Raw genomic sequence first — 22,356 nt, 5'->3', positions numbered from 1 at the left:
CTGACCGAACCTGAGATTTTACACAAAATAAATAAATTATGACATGAAATTATACAAAAGTCTGTTGAAATGAGAGAGAGTCAATAATTTAGAGTGAACAGGTTTAATAAATGACACGTCAGTCTGCAGCCTCCAACAAAAATATATAAATACATAAAAATATAATATTAAAAAATTATATAGCGATCTATCTACTATCATTATACAATATTAATATAATATAGAATAATTACATTTAATTTAATATTCTACCGTTTTGTATCTTATCAGTGTTTCCTTTAATTCGTTTTTTTCCTCTCTGTGATCACACATTGTGTAATTATTTACAGACTGAAATAATTTGAAAAGTTTTCAGGTCACATTGCTGTAGTTGCTACTTTTATTCTGAAGGACAGCGGAAGTCCTCCTGTTGCTGCTGGTACCGGAACAAACACTGTGTTAGCATAGTTAGCTGTTAGCAGCAGTCTGTGAGCCCAGCAGCTTCTGTCCCGGCCCTGTCCCGGCTCTCGGTGTCAACATGTCCCGGGTCCAGAGGCTCCGGGTCTTCGTCAGTCAGCGGCTGAACGCGGCGGTCGAGGAGATTTTGGCGGCTTTTGAAAAAACGATCATTAAATACGAAGAAGAAGCGGCTCTGAGTCAGGAGGTGATCTCCCGCCAACACGCGCTGCTCTGCGCGCTCCACAAACCGCTCATGGAGGTCCCGTCCGCAGGTGAGGGCACACCTGAGAGTCCGTCCGGATAATGTTGGTCGGCACCGACGTGTTTACAGCAGGTGTGTTTTTAACCTTTGGAGCCGCTGAATCATCTCAGGTGACAGTCGTCAAGGTGCATCGGGCTCTGGTCCAGGTGATCCGGTTCCAAGAGTTCAGGTGTAACGGTCCTGTGGTCCTCTCGGTGTTATAGGTCACAGGCTAATGTGGAGCTGTCCGAGTAACATCATCACGTTTTTCACATTAAATGTCTTCCTGTGCAGTTTTCATGTGTTGTAATATTTCAAGATTCTTCATTTTACTCTTTAAAAAATTCAGATTATTTCTCCAAACATTTTTTTCCTGTAAAGTTTAGATTTTACCTTTAAAATAATGTTATAATGTAATTGTACGTTGTCATATTTCTGTATTGTGACCTCAGCAGCAGCAGGACCGTCACACGTTGGATCAGTTATCGATCAGTTATCGATCAGTTATCGATCAGTGGAGGACTGAATGGGACGTTTTCCCTTTTTATAACATAACCAGCAGTCGATCGATGACGATCATGTGACGCTGATCCTCTGCTGCTGTTTGACTTCAGTGAGATGAGTCAGATTTTTGCCTCGAGACCGAACTCGAGGTTTAAATCCACTGTTTTAAGACATGATCCTCCTTCAGTCATGTGACCTTATCTTCCTGTTTCCTACCTGTATGAAAACTTTATTCTTCAGTTTGGAAACAGCAGCTGACAAAATGGTCTTAACTCAGTAGCGTCTTTCTCACTGGTTGTGGACCTTTTTACCTTATCTCTTGGTCTTCATCATCAGAAAACAACAAGAGTTTGTGTTTTTGAGTAAGATCCATTTAGTCCAGTCCAATCCAGGTCTGGGTCTAGTGTCTTTAAAGTTGATCTTTAATATTTGTCTCCCTGCAGACGCCTTCACTCAGCAGCTGATGGGGAGTAAAGAAGAGGTTCACCCTGAGCACCAGGACCAGGACCAGGGGGACCCACAGCCCTCAGAGCAGCTTCAAGACCTGGATGAGGCTGAAATCATCAAGTTCACCTACAATCCCAGGTGTGTAGTGAGACCAGGGGAGGACGTGGACTTGTCAGTTGCTGGGACTGCTCGGGTAGAACCGGGATCAGTGGATCCAGATCAGGACGTCCAGCTGGTGCTGTCTTCTGAGACTGAAGACAGTGACGACTACAGCAAAGACTCTGCTGACCCCAGACCTGCTTCAAACAGACTGAAACCAAAGACGAGCCGTAGACCAGGACCAGGAGGACTCCTCAGCTGCAGGGTCTGCGGCCGGACTTTCAGAGCTCGCAGGTTCTTGTTCAGACACGTCAAAGCTCACCTGCAGGAGGCGGAGCAGGTCTGTGGTTTGTGTGGTGAACGATCTGAGACCAGTGACAGCCTGAGGCTTCACATCCAGACTCATTGGACCACCAAGAGGAGGAGGGACCCAGAGAACCAGACCAAGAGCCAGAGCAGAGAAAGACAGTTTCACCAGTGCGAGGACCAGAACCCGAACAGGTGTGATGACTGTGGGAGGAGTTTTCTTCAGGTGTGGAAGAAGAGGAAACACAGGTGCTGCCCCCGGAGGGAAAACCAGGACCCTGAGGGTCTGGAGGGACCCAAGAAGAAGAGGAGGAAGAAGAAGTCATGAACATTTGGTTTGTATTTCTGACCTCACACTGTGACATCATGGTGACATCATGGTGACATCACTGAGGAAGAGGCTGACAGGTAGATTTTTACTTGAGGTTTATTTCTTAATAGATTTTCATTTTTATTTTTCACAAGAAAAAAGCAAAGAGACGATGATGAGTCACTGTCATCTTCATCATCGTCTTCATCATCGTACAAGGAAAAAGTCAGTTTGTCATTTGAGGAGAAAAGAAACAGTTTAAGAAAAAAAGTTGATATTTTGAAATTAAAAATATTTTTATAATATTTCAAAAAACTTTATTGTCAAAAATAATTTTCTTGTAAATTTTTGACTTTCTTTTCAAAATAAGGACTTTCTTCAACTTTTTGAGAATAAATTTGTAAAATTGTTACATCTGGAGAAAGAGAAAGTTTTACCAGAGATAGTCTCCTTTCAAGATACTTTCTGAATCATAATTATTATTATGACTCGTCCGGTAAATGTTCAGCTTCACTCTCGTGACTTTGTTGAAATGTTCCTGCTTCTTGTTTTCAAGTGTTTTGATAATATTCTGGTGAAAAGTTGTAAAATTTAGTAAAACTTTGGTTTGAAAATCTCAAGTGCTTCCTCCTGATTCTGCTCCCTAACAAAATAAAATAAAACTCATGAAACTTTCACGAAGCAGAGATGTGACTTGATCTCTTCGTGGGTGGGTGGGTGGAGTCCTTACCCCCAGGATGGGGAGTTAAAGTGATGATTGTTTAGTTACTGTTTGTATGGTAACATCATGTAACGTCACATACAATAAAGTTTGAGTTCAGGTTTCATTGTTTGACTCAAGCCCAGTGTTTGTTCATGTTCAAACTGTCCTGAGACAGAAAACGTTCAACACGTTAAAACCTTGTAAGAACAAACTTTAAAAACAACCTTAAAGCGTTTGATAGTCGAAAGCTCCAGAACAGCTACTAAATTGACCTCATGAACTAAATTTCCTCTTTGACTAAATCAAATTAAACACAGAGCAGAGATACTGACTGACTTGTCCTGAGGCAGCAGAGACCAGGAGAACGTGTTAAGTGTCGTTCAGTTGTGTCGTAAGTCGCAGGTGTGACCCTGAATGTGTCAGCTGATGATCAGCTGATCTGCAGGTGGTAGAGGTCCACAATGAGACTAATCTTTACCTTTGATGTAGTCCAGGTGTTTGTTAAAATCACCTGGACTACATCAAAGGTAAAGATCAGTCTCATCATCATCTACATCAGTGTAGACGTGGTCTGAGTAGAAACCATGACCAACACGGTCAGTATGGTTTCAGAGCACAGCCGATCAGCTGTTAGCAGCAGTTTCCTCCGACCTGTGCACAGACTCAGTTTGTGTCTCTAAAGTTTGTTCATCTTTGCTGAAGGAGGGGGCGGGGCTGCAGGATGACTGGTGGGTCTCCGAACATAGGAGAGGGGGTGGGCCGGGGAGTAAAGGAGGTGTGGGGAGGAGGCCAGCCTGCAGGGGTCTGTGGTCTGCTCTACATCTGTGCTGACCTCTACGATGACGGTGGCGGTGACCAGGCGGTTGTGTCTCATCAGCTGGTTGAGTCTCCTCTGCCGGTTCATCACTAGACGGACGTCTCTCCTCTCCAGTGGACACGGTCTGTGGTGGTCTCTCCACAGCGAACCCTTTGGCCGCCTCCTCCTCCGGCTCGTTGATGCCGCTGTTGCTTCTCTTGGTGCCTTGCAGCAGGTCTTCGAGGTAGTTCTCCCTCTCGATACGATGACCTCTGCAGGAGTTAAAGAGCTCCACTGCTGAAGGAGGATCCATCCCTTCCACGTCTATGAGATACCTGCAGACCAGGTAACCGGTGCGGTTCAGGCCGTGGGTGCAGTGGACCCCGATCAGCTTGTCATTGTCCTGGTTCTCCTTCAGGAAGTGTCTCACAGCCCGTTTGAAGCTCAGGATGGCAACCTCAGAAGGAACCTGGCGACCCTCAGTGAGGATCTTAATGTAAGACCAGGACTCTGGGACATCCATCAAACTATAGTACCTCGTGGTGAAGGTGAGATCAATAATCAGACCCAGCTCCTGGTTCTGATTCTCTAGAGAGTCCAGCAGGTCCCACAGATCGAAGGATTCTGATGCTGGGACCCAGCAGTTCAGAGACGGTTTCAAAGGCACTTTGAAGGCGATGAATCGAGTCCCCGGTATCCTCTGTCCTACAGGACGGTAGTCCAACCATCGATCCGGTACACAGTTCTTCTTCTTCTTCTTATAATAAGGCATCTCAGCTGCTCCAAGGTCTCAGGTGTTTTTTAGTGTTTACTCCTGACGTCATTTCAACACTGACCTGAAACATCACGGACAGAAACATTCAGTGTCCCTGTTGAATACATCTGTCTCACCAAACTTCTTTCAGAATCCTAATCATTTAAGGATCAGCCGGCTTTTGATATGGACCTGGCCTGATGTGGTCTTGGTGTGAAAAACCCATGAAGTTTCTTTTCCTTTTTTGCATTTTCACAAACAGAATTTCACAGATCTGAACTGTGTTTTAAAGAGTCTATGGTCTGTCTGGGATAGACAGGCTAGTCTTGGTCTGGTCCTATGTGGTCTAGATGTGAAAAAAAGCAGTGAAAAAAAAAAAAACTATATATATATATATATATATATATATATATAGTTTTTTACAAATTTGAAAATGAGTTTAAAACAGTTTTAAGGCTTTTAGTTATAATGTTAAGTTTCCCTTAACTTTCCCCTTAACTGTCGAATTGGAAGCAAACAGCAGCGTAAACGGCTTTAAAATACACATTTACTTCTTTAAACTGCTCATGGATGGATCCGTGTCATTATCTGAATTTACTAGACGTCGTTAATAAATGACTAAAAGATGTCCACTTCTGTTTTACAGCTATGCACCTCTTTAGATTAGTAATTTAACATTAAATAGATCTATTTTTAAATGGAGTCTGGGTTTGAGTTCCTACCGGTGAAGCTGCGCTCTCACGACAAACGAACCGAAGAATAAAAACTCCAAAAATATGACGTAAACTGATGACGTAAAAGCAAAAAAACCGCGATGACTTTACAAAATTATGTCTACAACTGAGTTATCCACGTGCAGATGGCAGTCAGAGCCACGTTCCCGCTGACGCAGGAGATGACGTAACACCTGCACGTTTTACACGTCGACGTCCTGCGTCAAGACGCTGGTCGGGGATCCCGGAAGCGTCCTCGCGTTGTTTACATTCTGGTCTTTGTTCTGGCAAAATGTCCAAAAAACGGCCCAAAGGTGCCGAGAGCCGCAGCCTGCGGGCCCTGATCGACCAGCAGCTGGCGGCGGCCGCGGACCACGTCTTCTGGCTGCTGCGGGAGCGCGGGCAGGCGGAGCTGGAGCAGCTGAAGGAGCTGGTGACGGAGCGGATCACCGCGGCCGTGGAGGAGATCTTCACCGCGCTCAGAGCCGCCAGGACGACCGGCACAGAACCGGAGGGGCCCGGGGACAGTCCGAGACCAGCACCCGGAGCAGACAGGACAGGTGAGTGTCCGGGTACAGAGGTTCAGAAACAGCCTGCAGCTGGAGCTCGCTGAATATGTAGAGCTTTCAACCGCATTACACGGTTCATCGGTGAACGTGACAGTTTATTCTATGCAGCTGACTCATTTTCTCTTCTTTTGTTTTGTTATTTTCGTTCAGGACAGAAAACTGGATTTTTCTAAACGTTAATGACGAAACGTTTATTTTCAACATCATAAATAAACCGCGGTTCAAAACTGTCTGGGGTCAGTGTGATCGATCACAATCGTGACGTCATTTATCTATTTATTGATAGATCTCATGCCTATCTTATACATATGCACATACTAATTCTACGCCATCGTAAAGAGGTGAGCGCTCAGTCTGTTGAGGCAGTGAAGCTGTACGTGGTCACATGACTGTAGTAGAGAGCATGATGAGTGGTCCAGCCTCCTACAGGTGACGATTTGCAGCTTCTTGTCTTCCATGATAACAATCTGATCATTTTAATTGATTAGTTTTTCTTCCTGAGCATCAGAGCTGTAACGATTAGACGACTCATTATTTGATTGAAATGAAATTCAGTTAAAATAAAGTGAATCTCTCTGAACCCTGGAAATGTGAAGATTTAGGAAATTGTACGAGGCATTTTTCACTATGTCCTGACATTTTACAAACAGATAATCAGTCAATTAATCAATAATATAACTTGTAGATGAATCAGACTGAAACATTTCAGTGATCTGAGACATGATATCAACTAATTTCAGCGTGTTTTCTCTGCAGAGTTGTGTCTGTCGGTTGGTGTCCGGAGTCTCTCTGAGGAGAAACATCTGAAGCTGGACACCCGACTGAAGGAGCCTCTGCCCGGTACGTCCTCCAGACCAGAGACCATCTCTGAACCAGACCACCAACCGGCCTCTCCAGAAGATCCTGCTGGCGAGGAGGAGGAGGACGATGAAGAGGCGACAGCTCACTGCTGCAGAGTGTGTGGGAAGTCCTTTGACAGGAAAGGCTTTCTGATGAAACATGTGGAGAAACACTCAAAGGAGGCTGAGTGTCTGTGCGGTCTGTGTGGGGAGCATCTGGAGTCCAGTGATGGTCTAAAGCTTCACCTTCAGACTCACCGTGACAGCAGCAGGACCTGCGACGTCTGTGGCAAGAAGTTCCCCTCAATCCGTGCTCAGGAGACACACCTGAGGCTGCACACTGGGGAGAAACCCTTCAACTGCCACATCTGTGGAAAAGGCTTCAACCAGAAGGGCAACATGGTGACGCACATGAGGATCCACACGGCGGAGAAGCCATTCAGGTGCAATGTCTGCCGCAAAGACTTCAGCCACGCCGGCTCTCTGGAGCGACACATGAAGGCTCACGATGGACAGATGCCGTTCAGCTGCAAAGTCTGCAGGAAAGGGTTCGCAAAGAGCGCCGAGCTGAGGCGACACACCCGGAGCCACGAGTCCAACGACCAGCCTGCCATCAGGAACAGATGCAGGAAACCGAGTCTGACTCCCTCCCACTGCTGCAAGGTCTGTGGGAACGCCTTTCACAATAAAGGTAACTTTGTGCGGCACGCTGAGACTCACTTAAATGATCCTGAATGTCGCTGTGGTGTCTGTGGAGAGCAGTCAGAGTCCTCAGAGACTCTGCAGATCCACATCCAGAGCCACCGAGAAACCAGCAGGATCTGTGACATCTGCGGCATCAGCTTCAGGGACATGGAGATCCACATGAGGACGCACACTGGCCAGAAACCCTTCAGGTGCAAAGACTGCGGTAAGGACTTCCCCAGGAAAGGTTCTCTGGAGCGGCACATGAAGCTGCATGCTGGTGAGAGGCCGTACATCTGCGAGTTCTGTGGGAAGACTTTCATCGAAAATACCGTCCTGAAGAGACACATCAAGAGTCACACAGGCGGGAAGCCGAGGATCTACTCGTGCGATGTCTGTGGCAAGAAGTTCACCATGAGCCAGCATCTGGACGTGCACAAGAGGATCCACACAGGGGAGAAACCGTACACCTGCAGGGTCTGCGGGAAGAACTTCCGGCAGATCGGCAACCTGGACTCCCACATGAGGATCCACACGGGTGAGAAGCCATTCATCTGCAGCCTCTGCGGGAAGAGGTTTCGCCAGAAGATCTCACTGGAAACACATGAGAGGTTCCACAAGAAGGAGAAACCGTTCAGCTGCCAGCTCTGCAGCAAAGGCTTTGTTCAGAAGATTGACTTGAAGAGACACATGCTGACTCACACTGGGGAGAAACCCTACAGCTGCCACGTATGTGGGAAGAGCTACCAGGAGAAACGCTCTGTGGACTCACACATGAAGGTCCACACCGGAGAGCGAGCCACCAAAGACTCTGTGACACCGAATCTGAAACCTCACACCGACTTCATCCAGCTGTGATGACCCACAGCAGCTGGACTCATCTCCAGCGTCACATCGTTTACTCATCCATGACGCTGCCTCTCTACTAAACTAATGATTTCCACTAAAGGAATCTTTCCTGGAGCCCAGGAACCTTTTGAGGAGCATTGTTACTTGACCTGCTGTTCCACTGCAAGAACAGGGAACAGGATTATTTCCTGGTCTACAAACAAGTCTCTGCTCTGGGGTGGTATGTGGTGTCAGGATGGAGGCTGCAGTGCTGAACATCTCAGACAGACTCTGGAGGTTTTTGGACCAATCTATGGGGTTTTCATTGTTCTGAAGATGCAACAGGAACAGAGAAGAACACGCAGGAGGGGTTTTTAGTTTCATTCATTTCACTCAATCAAGAACAAAACACAACTTAACAGGAGGCCGGTCCACTGCTGAGCTCCTGGACCAGATTTGGTCTTTTTCCATTCATATTCCTCAGCTTCATTCAGACATGATTCATAGAAGGAGACAAAGCAAAGGTTTGATTTATCCAGGCAGGAAACCAGCAGAGATCAAAGGTTGATGTTACATCACCAGCACATGTATGTAACAAGGTGCAGAGTCTGAAGTGAGATCAGATTAATGTCACTGCCACATGGTTCATCTCAGCATGTTTTATACAGAAATCAAAAAATAAATTCAGTTTAGTATATGATGGAAGTTGAAGGTTAGGGTGGGTCAGGGTCAGAACTTTAAACCATGAGACTGATGAAAACCTGTCAGAGGAGGATCAGAGCTCAGTCTGTCTCACCTGTCCCTCTCTCCAGGTGATGAATATCACCTTTGTCTCTGTCCACGGACGAAGCTGTGAGGAAGATGAATGTCAACGTGTGAAAGGTACAGATCCCTCCTGAGGGTCTGGATCCAGGGGGTCTGGATCCTGTCCAGGTGTCACATGTTTGATTCATTCAGTTTGTTAAGAGGGAGAAATGATTTCTGTCATCATCCAGACCTCAGCTGGTTCTAATGTGGTTCATCGACTGCAGCTCAGTTATATCATCATTTTAATTCACTAAAGTCTGAATAATAATGTCATCCATGTGTTTTTTAAATCAAAGGTTCAGATTTAACAAACACCTCAATGATGTCATCAGACTGAGACTGTCTCAGTCTGATGACATCACATTTGGTAACATTAGAGGAAACAGGAACTCCGGTGTTTGAACATGAGTCAGTAAAATAAAAACATTTCATATTTTCGTTTTGATTTCCTGACGTTATTTTAACCCTATGTGATGTCTGGTTTCTCTCGCTTTGAGAATAATGTTGGGTCTATTGAATCTGATCAATCAATCAGTTATTGATTTGCAGAGTGACAAATAAAAACAATTTTCAATTGATTATTCTGTAAAGTTTAATGTGTTGGTCAGAGTCAGAGATGATCATCATTTCAGATCAGCCGATTCATGAAACTCTTCAAATGTTTTGATTCAGGTAAGTGACACAGAGAAAAACCAAACGAGAGAATCACTGAAACAATCAATACATCACTGTGATCATGTGACTGATAATTAATCAATAAGTTGTTTCAGCTCCAGAGGTCTTGCCTGATGCAGTCCAGTCTTCATGAAGTTCATCAAGTTCAGACATGAAGCTTTAATGAAACATTTATGACTGTCAGACTGAAGTTCATGTGGAGAGCGAGTTTAGTTTAAGATGAGTCAACTAGTTAAAACATTATGTACAGTTTATTCAACAAAGAAGAAGAAATTTTCTGTGTGATGGGTCATATGTTCACAGTGTGTGAAGAACGTTGTGAGATGAGTTAAAGGTGTTGTTGTACTGGAGGACTGTACCGGTGTTTCTGTCTGAGTCAGACCCACCTGACAGAGCAGATGATGATGATCCACTGATACTGAGGCGTCTCAGTCATCAGGGACCAGCTGCACTAAACTAAGTCTTCTCCTCAACGTTCACTCAGCATTTAAGGTATTATTAAGAATCCCTTAAAGTCAGTTAAAACCACAGTAAGAAAAAAACTTAAGGTTTCTCTGACCGTGAATGCAACACGACTGAGTTTATGATAAATGAAGAAAATGAACGGAAGAGAATTTGAGACCAGGAGACACCTGAACCACGGGGACCACTCAGACTCCGTCTCCTCCAGTCCAGCAGAGGGCGCTGTTCGCTCCCGTCGCTTCGCTCTCCTCTGAGCGAACTGTCGTCGACGCGGAACTCGGTGTGTGTGTTTACCTCCCCGCTTTCTCTCTTTGTTCGCTGAAGCTCAAACTGCGCAGAAAAGCAGGACAATGTGCGCCGTGCGGCTGCTGCGGGTGTCGGTCCATGAGCGGATCAGCGCCGCCGCTGAAGACTTTCTGCTGCAGGTGGAGAAAGGAGAAGAACCGGCTGAAGTCCCGGCGCTGAGGCCGCTGCTCACCGAGCGGCTAACGGCGGCGGCGGAGGAGATCGTCGGTCTGTTGGAGGAAACCGTGGCGGAGTACGAAGACAGAGTGGAGCGGTCAGAGCGGGAGATCTGCCGCCAGAGGAGGCTGCTCGATGCCGTGCTGAAGCCCGAGGTCAAGCTGCACAGAGCAGGTCAGTCCCCCTCACTGGACCCGGAGGACCCGGACCCAGGACACATGCTAACGTCCGCTAGCATAGCACGTCGGCTAACATGACGGCTTCACTGAGCGGAAACGTTTTCGGAGACAAACCGATTCAAACTACGTCACAGGAGAGAAACACGAAAACGTCTGAATTTAACAAACAGACAACAACGAAAACACGTCACCAGGCAATAACAACAACTCCCATAAGTCTAAGCCAAGGCATCAATAGCAAAGCCTCATGGGAGCTGTAGTTTGATGAAAATTAGTGGACAGCAGCTGGGATTTCTTTGGATCATCAGTGAATCTTCTGGTGATTGATAAACCGTCTAAGATCTGGAAACCTCCAGGTGTTAGAGTTGAGCCTCACCTGTGGGAAGTCACAGGTGAGGCTCAACTCTAACACCTGGAAACCTCCAGATGTGGAGTTCATGTCAGAAGCCCAGTGAGAGGCTGCACGTGTTTAGGATTTTTCACTGGAAACAACAGATCAATTATCAACAGTGTCTGATTAACTTAATGAACGAATCGATCGTCTGATCATTACAATCAATGATCGATACAGCTGCAGTGTAACCTCTGCTGAGGATGAGGATGATGTGTCCACACTGAGGTGAGAACGTCTGTTTGACACAAAACAGGTCACTGATAGAAAAATAACCAGTGAAGGTGAAGCTGACCCGGTTCAGGACTGGACCCGGGTCACCACAACACCCCACTGATTTCGGTTGTCTCACCTGTGATGACAACAGTCTGAGTGTCGTTGTTACACCTGTGATAGTGTTGTGAAGAACCGCTGTAAATCAGTGGTTTCACCCGAACACACTTACCTGCAGTGGTTCAGGTCCAGGACTGGTCCAGGTCCAGAAACTTCATCCTGCACCAGCACCAGATCAACTGTACAAACAACAGGCTTCTGATCGTCATGGAAACGTCCTTGTAGTTTGAAAATTAATTTTCAAGTATTTTTTGTTTAGTTTTATATTTCAGTTGAGTTTGTCTGTCACTTCTGCCTCTCTGAGTCAAAACTATGACAAAAGATGGGGTTTAGTGACATCATGAAGTGTGGGATCATGGGAGTTGTAGTCTCCTCCTGGTCTGGATCCTTCAGTGTCAGTGGTTCAGGAGGTTTTGACCTGGAGCTGGATTCTCCACAGAGTCTCCTCCTCTCCACAACAAACACAGCAGCTGATCAGAACCAGGAGAAACACTGAATCAAACTGTTTCACAGTTAAAGTCAGTGATTGGATGATGCTCTTCAGTGACACAGGACGTCTCTGATTGGCTGGAGCTGAGCTGTCTAACATGAGCTGAGTGACAGACCAGGGTCAGCTGGTCATCCTGCTGACCTGTGACTGCTGACGCTCCATCTTCAGGTAGCAGCTTAACTGCACCTGGTTCATGGACATCACTGAGGTCAGACAGTGACCATGACCTGCTTCCTGTGTCAGTGTGACATCACAGCTCAAGTTGTAAAATAATTCAAAGTCACAAACTTGTGTTTTGAACAGTGTGTGTGTCTGTGTGTCTCTGCTGCAGATGTTCGCCAGCTGTTGGTGAGTGAAGAGGAGCAGCAGGACTGGAGCTCCAGTCTGGACCAGGAGGACCCAGACCCCCCCCACATTAAAGAGGAACAGGAGGAACTGTGGAGCAGTCAGGAGGGAGAGCAGCTTCAAGGACTGGAGGAGGCTGATTTCACCAAGTTCACATTCACTCCTGTCCCTGTGAAGAGTGAAGATGATGATGATGATGAAGAGAAACCTCAGTCCTCTCAGCTCCATCAGAGTCAGGCTGAGGAGAACAGAGAGGCAGAGCCTCCAGCCAGCAGCTCAGCTGAGCACATGGAGACAGGAGCTGATGGAGAGGACTGTGGAGGACCAGGACCAGACAGGAACTCAGGTCCACATGGACATTTAGAGCCAGTCAGTGAAGACAATTCTCTGGACTCTGCTGAGACTGACGACAGTGACTGGGCTCAGTCAAGTGAGGCTCAGTCAGGTGTGGACGTGGTGAAACACAGTGAGGCTGATGTTGATGTTGGGTGTTCGGTGAAGGAGAGACCGTTCCCCTGCTCCTACTGCGGGAAGAGGTTCAGTCTGAAGGGGAACCTGAACAGACACATCAGAGACCACACAGGAGAGAGACCGTTTCCCTGCACCGGCTGTGATAAATCCTTCAAAGACAGTGGCTCGTTAACAGCACACATGAGGTGTCACACCGGAGAGCAGCCGTACAGCTGCCTGTTCTGTGGGAAGAACTTCAGTGGGCGGGGCAACATGACCAGACACATGAGGATCCACACGGGAGAGAAGCCATTCACCTGCTCAGTGTGCAGCAAGAGCTTCCACGTGAAGGAACACCTGAACAGACACATGAAATACCACACGGGAGAGAAACCCTTCAGCTGCTCTGTCTGTGGGAAAGGTTGCGCCCAGAAAACCGACCTGAAGAAACACATGAGGGTCCACACGGGGGAGAAACCCTTCAGCTGCCCCTTCTGTGGGAAGTGCTGTGCTGAGAAAGGAGACTTGACCAAACACATGAGGGTTCACACGGGAGAGAAGCCGTTCAGCTGCAACATCTGCGGGAAAAGCTGTGCCCAGAAGGGGAGTCTGAAGATCCACATGAGGATCCACACAGGAGAGAAACCGTTCAGCTGTTCCGTCTGCGGGAAGCGTTTCACTGTGACGGGACATCTGAAGAGACACATGAAGCTGCACACGGCAGACGGTCAGCTGACCGAGGCCGTTGACGCTCTATCTGGCAGAGACGGGGACCAGGTGGACTCTGTGAAACTGCTGAACACATCATGATGTTCCCTCAGTCTGGAGTCAAGACCAGCCTGGACCTGGGTCGGCACGGGGCAGAGCCACTTCTGAGCCCACGTTAATCAGGCTTCTCACATCCATGATCTGTACTAGACTGCAGTCAGTGAGTCAGCTGATCAGCAGTGTGTCCCATGGATGGGGGGGGGGGGGGGTCTTAAGTCAATTAGCCTATTAATTAATACCATATATTTACACAGTGCTGCACTGCTGTGTGACACAGACATAACTGAACAATATACACTGTGATTGGTCAGTGAGCTCAGTCTTGCACATGCTCACAGCAGCTCACCCTGAAGGACACACACAGAGTCCGGTCCAGCTGGGTCATGTGACTTCAGATCAACTTCTCCCTTGTTTCAAATATTCACCTTGATTTTGATTAATTGGAACTGGATTGATATAAACTGATCTTCACTGGGATGATCGCATATCAGTATTGAACATTGAGAATCAATTAATGAGCATCACTGTGGCTCTCTCTCTCTCTCTTTGAGTCATGCCCCTCACAGATGTGAGTGGGTCCAGGTGATGAAACACAGGTTGCGTTAGCTTTGGTCTCTGTCCACTCACCACTATGTGGTAGATGATGAGACCCACTCGGGAGGCGGGGCCTATGTCTGCATCATCGCTCTGTCCAGACGACAGAGGGCACAGTTAATGTTGGGGAAAATGACGAGGGTCTGTTTTTCTCTGAGTCTGACTCCAGACATATGGTGAGCGTGTGGGGGAGGGGCTTTCCCACAGAGGTTAACAAGCAACCTTCAGCTACCTCATCTTTAACAATGAAACCTACTGCTGCCTCCTTTTGACCGAGGGTCTGGTTCCACTTCCTGTTTGAGAGGAAACGGGTCACAGCTCCTCTGACTGTCCAGTCTGTGGTGTGTGAGTCACTGCACTCACAGCGCTCACAGTGACACAAACACACAGTATCATCCACTGACTCACACCAGAGCAGATCGAACACCTGTCTCATACCTGGGGGGGCGGGGGCAGGGGCAGGTGTGTTAATGAATCACTTTATTGTCCTGTCACAGGACTCAGGCTGTGGTCCAGAATCAACTCTGACCTTGTCTCCTCAACCTCAATGGAAAACATCAAGAGGCCAAGGAAAGGTGTGAAGAAGGGTCATAAGGACTTAGGAAAAGAGGACACTACAGAGAGATTCTGACTGAACTGTCACTAGTTTTTTTTAAACCAACTTTATTTATAACACATGGACGATAAATCCTCCTTTAACCACAGAAACAGCAGGATGAAATGTTGAAATAAGAAACATGAAAGGAAAACACGAGCAGAGAAACTGATCCATTAAAATAATAATTAAATCAAAATAATGAACTGATCAGAGTCAGAATAAATGATATTCATACATCAGTTTATTGAGTTTACTGATGTGGACAATTTGACTTTTTTTATACATTTGTATGTGTAGAAAATTTTTAGTTCTTTACACTACACATAGTAATTTGTTATGATGATGTTGTTAATTAGATTTAAAGAGATAAATCTATATTTATGGATCTGGAGCTCAGACCAGGATTTACATCAGTGTCACAAACATTAAACAGCTGCTCTGTTGTTTCTGTCGGGGTTCAACTACAGTGGTGCGTCACTTTAAATGTTGCTGCAGCAAGGAATTGTGAGACAGTGGGTTCTCCCCTCCTTTCCTAAAGGAAGGTCCAGTGTTTCTTATGCTAGAGGAGATAAGTTGGAAGCATTGAAGCTCCTTTCCTCACCTTACCTCCTTACCTCAGAAAAAGACTTTGGACACAGATCAGGATCAGAGTCAGATCAGATCAGCTGTGGAGACTGACAGGAACCTCTGAGCTGCTTGTTCCTGACTGTTGTGTAAAAACCTGTTGTGAGCTCCTGGACGTGTTTCACCGCAGGATTGTGTTGCCAAAAATTGTGCTTAATATTTGCAAAGTTGCAGGCAGTTGTAAGAAGAACACTAATCATTAATCAATAATGTGATTATACAGGTGAAATAAAATGATCCTTCATGACGGTGTGACAAGCTTTATTCTGAAGGTGTGAGAGTTTGTGTGACGTCATATCCTCATTATTTATCGTGACTCGTTGTGTGAATTGTTTCTGTTTGAATATTCACTGACTGAAGAACGACGTCTTCTCTGTAAATATCTGTGGGAAGTGTCTCAGACTCCGTCTCCTCCAGTCCAGCAGAGGGCGCTGTTCGCTCCCGTCGCTTCGCTCTCCTCTGAGCGAACTGTCGTCGACGCGGAACTCGGTGTGTGTGTTTACCTCCCCGCTTTCTCTCTTTGTTCGCTGAAGCTCAAACTGCGCAGAAAAGCAGGACAATGTGCGCCGTGCGGCTGCTGCGGGTGTCGGTCCATGAGCGGATCAGCGCCGCCGCTGAAGACTTTCTGCTGCAGGTGGAGAAAGGAGAAGAACCGGCTGAAGTCCCGGCGCTGAGGCCGCTGCTCACCGAGCGGCTAACGGCGGCGGCGGAGGAGATCGTCGGTCTGTTGGAGGAAACCGTGGCGGAGTACGAAGACAGAGTGGAGCGGTCAGAGCGGGAGATCTGCCGCCAGAGGAGGCTGCTCGATGCCGTGCTGAAGCCCGAGGTCAAGCTGCACAGAGCAGGTCAGTCCCCCTCACTGGACCCGGAGGACCCGGGACCGGAACGCGCCGAAACCGGGTTCTGTGTCCCGACCGATTCTGGGGCTTGTTCGACTTCTCTCCGACACGGTGATGAAAACAGGAAGTTTGTCACCTGGTGACAGCTCGTACCTGACGGTTGCTAAGCTAATGCTAGCTGTAGCTCCAGTCAGAGGGTCCAGGACTCATCCTGTTCATGTCTCTCCACAGTTTGTCCACACACTGACACTAAAATAATGAAAACAAATAAAACAATATTTTATTTGTTACAGATCAATGGATGGATCGATTCAGCTGAATGTGGTGTTGTTCCAGGAGGACCTGGTCTTTTCTAGTTGAGTCTTTAACAACAGGATGAAAATGTGACTGAGCAGTTTTCAACACAGCAACAAATGAAAAGCAACAACTATAAAATCAGGACATTGAACTCACCACAGTAAAACTGAATCAGTTGTTGTTCTGTCAACTTATTCATGGTTTCAGTTTCTGTCTCAGGCAGATTAATGGACAATGAAAATAGTCGTTTGTTTCAGACATCGCCTGAGTCACACAGCTGCCTCTGCACACTCTGGAGGATTTGTTCACACGTGCTCTCGTTTCCCTGACGACAGGAAACAGAATCTGATGTGTTAAATCCCTGTAAGTCCTCTCTGCTCTCCTCTGCAGACGTCCCGCAGCAGCTGGTGAGGAAGGAGGAGCTTCCCCCTGAGCAGCAGGACTGGAGTCTGGACCAGGAGCACCCAGACCCCCCCCCCACATTAAAGAGGAACAGGAGGAACTGTGGAGCAGTCAGGAGGGAGAGCAGCTTCAAGGACTGGAGGAGGCTGATTTCACCAAGTTCACATTCACTCCTGTCCCTGTGAAGAGTGAAGATGATGATGATGATGATGAAGAGAAACCTCAGTCCTCTCAGCTCCATCAGAGTCAGGCTGAGGAGAACAGAGAGGCAGAGCCTCCAGCCAGCAGCTCAGCTGAACACATGGAGACAGGAGCTGATGGAGAGGACTGTGGAGGACCAGGACCAGACAGGAACTCAGGTCCACATGTGGAGCCAGTCAGTGAAGAGAATCTTCTTGACTCCACTGAGACTGAGACTGAAGTCAGTGATGATGATGATGATGATGACTGGAAGGAGACAAGGAAACCTGCAGGTTTACAGACCAGTTACCTGATACCTGTGGAGAAACCGGTCAGCTGCTCTCAGTGCAGTAAAACCTTCAGCTACAGTTACCTGCTAAGGAGACACCTGAGAACTCACACAGGAGAGAAACCGTTCGCCTGCTCCATTTGTGGGAAGAGGTTTTCACAGAAGGGGAACATGGTCTGTCACATGGGCCGCCACACGGGGGAGAAACGCTTCAGCTGCAGCGTCTGTGACAGGAGGTTCACTTGGCTCTCAGGGGTCAAGAGACACAGGTGTGTTGTTGACACTGTCTGTAGGTGAGGCAGCAGCTGAGGGAGACGACTGTCGAGGACCAGAACCAGCCAGGAACTCAGATCCAGATCAAAATTTACAACCAGGTTCTGATGACAAGGCATCGGACTGTTTTGAACCTGAGACTGAGGACAGTGACAGTGAATGGCAGGAGACCAGGAGACCTCGGTCTGGTCGTGGTGCTGCCGTCAACACCAACAACAAAACCTGGAGCTGCTTCACATGTGGTCAGAGGTTTGGCTGCAAGAAAACTCTGCTAACGCACATGAAACGTCACGCAGCAGAAAAACCCTTCAGCTGCTGCGAGTGTGAGAAACGTTTCTCCTGGAGCAACAGTTCACAGAAACACATGACGATCCACCGAGGAGAGAAACCGTTCAGCTGCTGCATCTGCGAGAAGACCTTCAGTCAGAGGGGAAACCTGCAGGTCCACATCAGGACGCACACGGGAGAGAAACCCTACAGCTGCTCTGTCTGTCAGAGGCAGTTCAGGTTCAGAGGGGGGGCCGTGAGACACATGAAAATCCACATGGGACGATCCAGTCAGCTGCAGGAGTCAGGGACCTGAGTATTGACAAATCATGTGACGCAGAGCAACAGGTGTGACAGATGTTTGGTCGTCAGGGAAACATGTTTGGATTCTGGTCACTGTTCAGTTCAAACTAATGTTAAAGAGGTCACATGACCCAGCTGTCAAACTGTCACCTCTTCCCCTCATGTGACTGAAACTCGTCAGTGTTTACGATGAAATCATGTTAATGAAAGCTGATGAGTCAGTTTGATCTGTGACGATGAGTCGAACTGTTGTTGATCTGGTTTCTGTGTCAGAAGACGAGACTCAGTCTGACACGTTTGATGAGCTGAACTACAGAGTCATTAACAAGACAATGAAACATCATTGTCACTGTCGGGTTAAAGCTCTGCTCAGTAAAGAGTCAAGTTGTTGGTGAAAAACATGATCAGAGATGTTTCAGTCACAGAGAAAAACCTTCAGGTCAACGTGGTACGAACACATAAAACCACTGAATGTAACAGTGAAGGAGTCACATTATCTTTCATTCTAATATTAAAACTAGAACCTTTCTCCAGTTAATGTGTTACAGTGGGTTTTTCTATAGAGCAGTTTTAATTGACAGAATCAAACCTGTGGAGGGAAACACTTCAACATCAAAGATTCTTCATTCAGGTATAAATCAAACACTTGCTGTAGATCAGGACCTCTTTCCTGGTCACTGTAGATCTGAGCTAGTCTGTAGTCCTCCTCAGCAATTTAGGATCAATAAAGTCCATCAATCTATGATCAATGACAAGCTGTGGTGTGTGTCATTTACCTGGTCCTATACAATGAAACATGAAATAAAGACATGAAGAAGACAGTATTGTGTTAACATCAAAAATCTTCAGACACTACTCAGACATCAGAGACACTTCCTGTCTCCACTCGCTCAGTCAGCTGATTAGATGATGAAACGTTTCAGAGATGATATTTTTCACCTGCAGGTATTTGAGGAAATGTTTGTGTGGGCTGTCACACCTGGTAACCAGTTCCTCAAACAACATTCAGGTCTTTAGACCAGTCCACTTCATCAAACCTGAATCTGCTCTGTCTGGTGGGATGAAGTGGGTCCTGGTCTGACACCAGAGCTTAAAGCAGTCTGTGATCAGTTTTACATGATGTCTGTGTGTCTCTGCTGCAGATGTTCGCCAGCTGTTGGTGAGTGAAGAGGAGCAGCAGGACTGGAGCTCCAGTCTGGACCAGGAGGACCCAGACCCCCCCCACATTAAAGAGGAACAGGAGGAACTGTGGAGCAGTCAGGAGGGAGAGCAGCTTCAAGGACTGGAGGAGGCTGATTTCACCAAGTTCACATTCACTCCTGTCCCTGTGAAGAGTGAAGATGATGATGATGATGATGATGAAGAGAAACCTCAGTCCTCTCAGCTCCATCAGAGTCAGGCTGAGGAGAACAGAGAGGCAGAGCCTCCAGCCAGCAGCTCAGCTGAACACATGGAGACAGGAGCTGATGGAGAGGACTGTGGAGGACCAGGACCAGACAGGAACTCAGGTCCACATGTGGAGCCAGGTCCTGATTTCAGGACTTCAGATTTGTGTGTGGCTGAGATTGAAGTGAGTTGTGACGACTGGGAGGAGACGAGTGACCGTCAGTCAGGTTTAAAGTCTCTGGACAGTAAAGACAACCCTGTCCGGGATGTGAGGTGCGACTCTCCTGACAAACGGTTCAGCTGCTCTGAGTGCAGGAAAACATTCACAAAAAGTGGATTTCTGGAGACACACATGAGGATCCACACGGGAGAGAAACCATTCAGTTGCTCAGTGTGTGGGAAGAAATACACAAGAAAGGGATATCTGATCCAACACATGTCGGTCCATAGGGGGGAGAGACGACAGAGCTGCAGGGTCTGCAGCAAGAGATTTGTGTGGCACTCAGGAGTGGAGTGTCATCAGTGTGTGACAGGGTTCCCTCAGCTCCACCTCAGCTCAGGTGTGAGGTGTAACACCAGAGGCTCCTCTGACTGTGATAAGAGACTCTGCTACAGTCACTACCTGAGGACGGAATCAGGAGCTCACACCGAACAGAATCTGTTCAGCTGCTCCGTGTGTGGCAGGAAGTTCACTCAGAGGGGTTATCTGACCCAGCACATGGTCCGTCACACAGGGAAGGTTCGATTCCGCTGCTGTGTCTGTGACAGAAAGTTTGCTTGGCGTCATGAGCTGAAAAACCACAAATGTGGCGGTGAGTCATTGCAGCTTGGTCCGACTGAGGAGAAGAGAGAGGCGGAGTCTGCAGCCGGTGGAGGATCTGATGCTGACAACAAAACCTCAGACTCCTCTGAGTCTGAGACTGAAGTCGGGGAGGACACCAGGGATCCTCAGACGGGTCTGAATTCTGTGACCAGTAATGACGTCGCTGTCAGCAGCAGCACTGACAGGAAGTCATTTATTTGCTCTGAGTGTGGTAAAGCATTCTGTGGTGAGGACAATCTGAAGACGCACATGAGAACTCACGCAGAAGAGAAACCGTTCAGCTGCTCATTTTGTGACAAAGGATTTACACAAATAGGAAATCTGACAAACCACACAGAAGTCCACTCAGAGGAGAAACGCTTCCTTTACTGTGTGTGTGGAAAAAGATTCGCTTGGCGTTATAACCTCAAAGAGCATCATTGTATTGGTGAGTCCTCACAGCCTCATCAGAGTCTGGCTGAGGAGCCTCCAGCTTGCAGCTCAACTGCTTCATCCTCTGGACTCCAGGCTGAGCTCAGGGATGATGGTTTTCAGGAGACCAGGGAACTTCAGTCAGGTTTAAAATCTCTGAGCTCTGATGTGGTCCTCGAAGGTGACATGAGAAGCGAGGACACAGAGAGACCATTCGGCTGCTCTCAATGTGGGAAAAACTTTCGCCGCAAGAAAAATCTCCAGGAACACTGGAGAATTCACACTGGAGAGAAACCGTACGGCTGCTCAGTGTGTCTGAAGTACTTTTCATGCAGTGGATCATTACGGAAACACCTGAGGATCCACACTGGAGAGAAACCATTCAGCTGCTCCGTGTGTGGGAACCGCTTCACTGAGAGCGGACACCTGAAGGTGCACATGAGAACACACACTGGAGAGAAACCCTTCAGCTGCTTGGTGTGTGGGAAGAGCTTCACCTGGAGGCAAAGCTTCAACAATCACATGAAATATCACACAAACATGAACTGAGACACAGCAACAGAGTCAGAGCCAGGTCCAAAAATGGCTCACACACAGGTGGTGTCCAGGTGCAGTCATGTCAGAGAGAGAAACTCGTGCTGCTGCTCTTTGGCTCAAATCATTTCAATGCCATTTTAATTCCAAACAGAAAAGTTCATAGTTCAAGTTTAAAATACTCTTAAACTCTGAAGCTGCCAACATCCTCACCTTTACACACCTGACCAATCAGAGAGCAGGGGGTGTGGCTGTTGGATTTTCTCTTCAGACACTTGTGCCTTATTTATGAGAGCAAACTGAGGGTGAAGCTGAGAGGATTCCTGAGATGACCTTGAGGCTGAGGTCACATGATGCAGCAGCAGACCAATAGATGGCCTAATTATTTCTTAAAAGTAGAGGTGGGTGTGATGAATAAACTAATACCACAGTGTAAAGTCTGTGTTTTTATGCTGCAGTTATTCATTTATATCAAAGATTCTGTAGAAAAAGATGAATTTTATAGATCAAATAAAAGATGGGGACGGCTGTTAACTATCTTTTAACAGTTTATCACTGATGCAACAATAATGTAACTGTGTAAGTCAGTGGCCACGCTGGACTCAGCTGCACAGAGACAGAAGCTATCATGGTGTAAACTGTGTGTTTTTCTTGGTTCTCAACCTCTCTCAGTTTAGGTGAATATATTTTATCATTTGTTTAATGAGTAGAATGATGATTCTGTTTTCTCTGTGTGCTGTATGGATCAGTTGTCTGAATGTTGTGACCCTGCTTTGTAATGAAATTATAATCATGAATGTTCATTTATGGCTCTATGTGTCTAAATGCTTTTGGTTTAATCAGTAAAGTTTATTTTATTTAAAAAAACGTCTTTTCTCTTGTGAGTTGTCAACACAAGCAACAACACAACACTGTGCGTTTCTACATGAAATCTATCCACAGA

General features: G+C 47.0%; 5 protein-coding genes across 6 annotated transcripts; 4 read left to right on the top strand and 1 right to left on the bottom strand.

The window, feature by feature from the left end:
- Window positions 1-435: 435 nt before the first annotated feature.
- LOC139633668 (zinc finger protein 496-like) lies at window positions 436-3,026 on the top strand. 2 transcript variants are annotated; one of them, XM_071499480.1, is made up of 2 exons: window positions 436-710; window positions 1,627-3,026. In XM_071499480.1, the coding sequence occupies exons 1-2, from the start codon at window positions 518-520 to the stop codon at window positions 2,361-2,363; spliced, it is 930 nt and encodes a 309-aa protein (XP_071355581.1). In that variant the 5' UTR covers window positions 436-517; the 3' UTR covers window positions 2,364-3,026. The 2 variants fall into 2 exon arrangements, with proteins under 2 accessions (XP_071355581.1, XP_071355582.1); XM_071499481.1 differs by having other exon boundaries at window positions 570-772.
- Window positions 3,027-3,039: 13 nt separating this feature from the next.
- Window positions 3,040-5,457, bottom strand: LOC139633667 (RNA/RNP complex-1-interacting phosphatase-like). The gene is made up of 2 exons (XM_071499478.1): window positions 5,321-5,457; window positions 3,040-4,680 (listed from the first exon to the last, which is right to left on the bottom strand). Exon 2 carries the CDS (start codon window positions 4,614-4,616, stop codon window positions 3,672-3,674), a length of 945 nt encoding a protein of 314 aa, XP_071355579.1. The 5' UTR covers window positions 4,617-4,680; window positions 5,321-5,457; the 3' UTR covers window positions 3,040-3,671.
- A 145-nt stretch (window positions 5,458-5,602) lies between these two features.
- Window positions 5,603-15,656, top strand: LOC139633672 (zinc finger protein 585A-like). The gene is made up of 3 exons (XM_071499487.1): window positions 5,603-5,871; window positions 6,637-8,216; window positions 12,880-15,656. Exons 1-3 carry the CDS (start codon window positions 5,604-5,606, stop codon window positions 13,633-13,635), a joined length of 2,604 nt encoding a protein of 867 aa, XP_071355588.1. The 5' UTR covers window position 5,603; the 3' UTR covers window positions 13,636-15,656.
- LOC139633666 (zinc finger and BTB domain-containing protein 49-like) lies at window positions 10,436-17,970 on the top strand. Its single transcript, XM_071499477.1, has 3 exons — window positions 10,436-10,811; window positions 12,362-12,787; window positions 17,370-17,970. Exons 1-3 carry the CDS (start codon window positions 10,526-10,528, stop codon window positions 17,711-17,713), a joined length of 1,056 nt encoding a protein of 351 aa, XP_071355578.1. The 5' UTR covers window positions 10,436-10,525; the 3' UTR covers window positions 17,714-17,970.
- On the top strand, window positions 15,879-22,283 carry LOC139633658 (zinc finger protein 665-like). The gene is made up of 2 exons (XM_071499466.1): window positions 15,879-16,254; window positions 19,402-22,283. The coding sequence occupies exons 1-2, from the start codon at window positions 15,969-15,971 to the stop codon at window positions 21,426-21,428; spliced, it is 2,313 nt and encodes a 770-aa protein (XP_071355567.1). The 5' UTR covers window positions 15,879-15,968; the 3' UTR covers window positions 21,429-22,283.
- The last annotated feature ends 73 nt before the right edge of the window (window positions 22,284-22,356 follow it).

This window comes from Trachinotus anak, unplaced genomic scaffold, assembly GCF_046630095.1.
Source record: "Trachinotus anak isolate AG129_WGS33_773 ecotype Australia unplaced genomic scaffold, CSIRO_AGI_Tana_v1 ptg000016l, whole genome shotgun sequence".
NCBI classification, from domain to species: Eukaryota; Metazoa; Chordata; class Actinopteri; order Carangiformes; family Carangidae; genus Trachinotus; species Trachinotus anak.
This window is presented reverse-complemented; position numbering and strand designations above follow the sequence as displayed.

Coding starts and splice junctions, on each gene's coding strand:
- LOC139633668 (XM_071499480.1), top strand. CDS start 518: ATGTCCCGGGTCCAGAGGCTCCGGGTCTTCGTCAGTCAGCGGCTGAAC. Junction 711..1,626: donor CATGGAGGTCCCGTCCGCAG/GTGAGGGCACAC, acceptor GTCTCCCTGCAG/ACGCCTTCACTCAGCAGCTG.
- LOC139633667 (XM_071499478.1), bottom strand. CDS start 4,616: ATGCCTTATTATAAGAAGAAGAAGAAGAACTGTGTACCGGATCGATGG.
- LOC139633672 (XM_071499487.1), top strand. CDS start 5,604: ATGTCCAAAAAACGGCCCAAAGGTGCCGAGAGCCGCAGCCTGCGGGCC. Junction 5,872..6,636: donor ACCCGGAGCAGACAGGACAG/GTGAGTGTCCGG, acceptor TTTTCTCTGCAG/AGTTGTGTCTGTCGGTTGGT. Junction 8,217..12,879: donor AGCGAGCCACCAAAGACTCT/GTGACACCGAAT, acceptor TCGGTGAAGGAG/AGACCGTTCCCCTGCTCCTA.
- LOC139633666 (XM_071499477.1), top strand. CDS start 10,526: ATGTGCGCCGTGCGGCTGCTGCGGGTGTCGGTCCATGAGCGGATCAGC. Junction 10,812..12,361: donor GGTCAAGCTGCACAGAGCAG/GTCAGTCCCCCT, acceptor TCTCTGCTGCAG/ATGTTCGCCAGCTGTTGGTG. Junction 12,788..17,369: donor CTCTGCTGAGACTGACGACA/GTGACTGGGCTC, acceptor CTGAGACTGAAG/TCAGTGATGATGATGATGAT.
- LOC139633658 (XM_071499466.1), top strand. CDS start 15,969: ATGTGCGCCGTGCGGCTGCTGCGGGTGTCGGTCCATGAGCGGATCAGC. Junction 16,255..19,401: donor GGTCAAGCTGCACAGAGCAG/GTCAGTCCCCCT, acceptor TCTCTGCTGCAG/ATGTTCGCCAGCTGTTGGTG.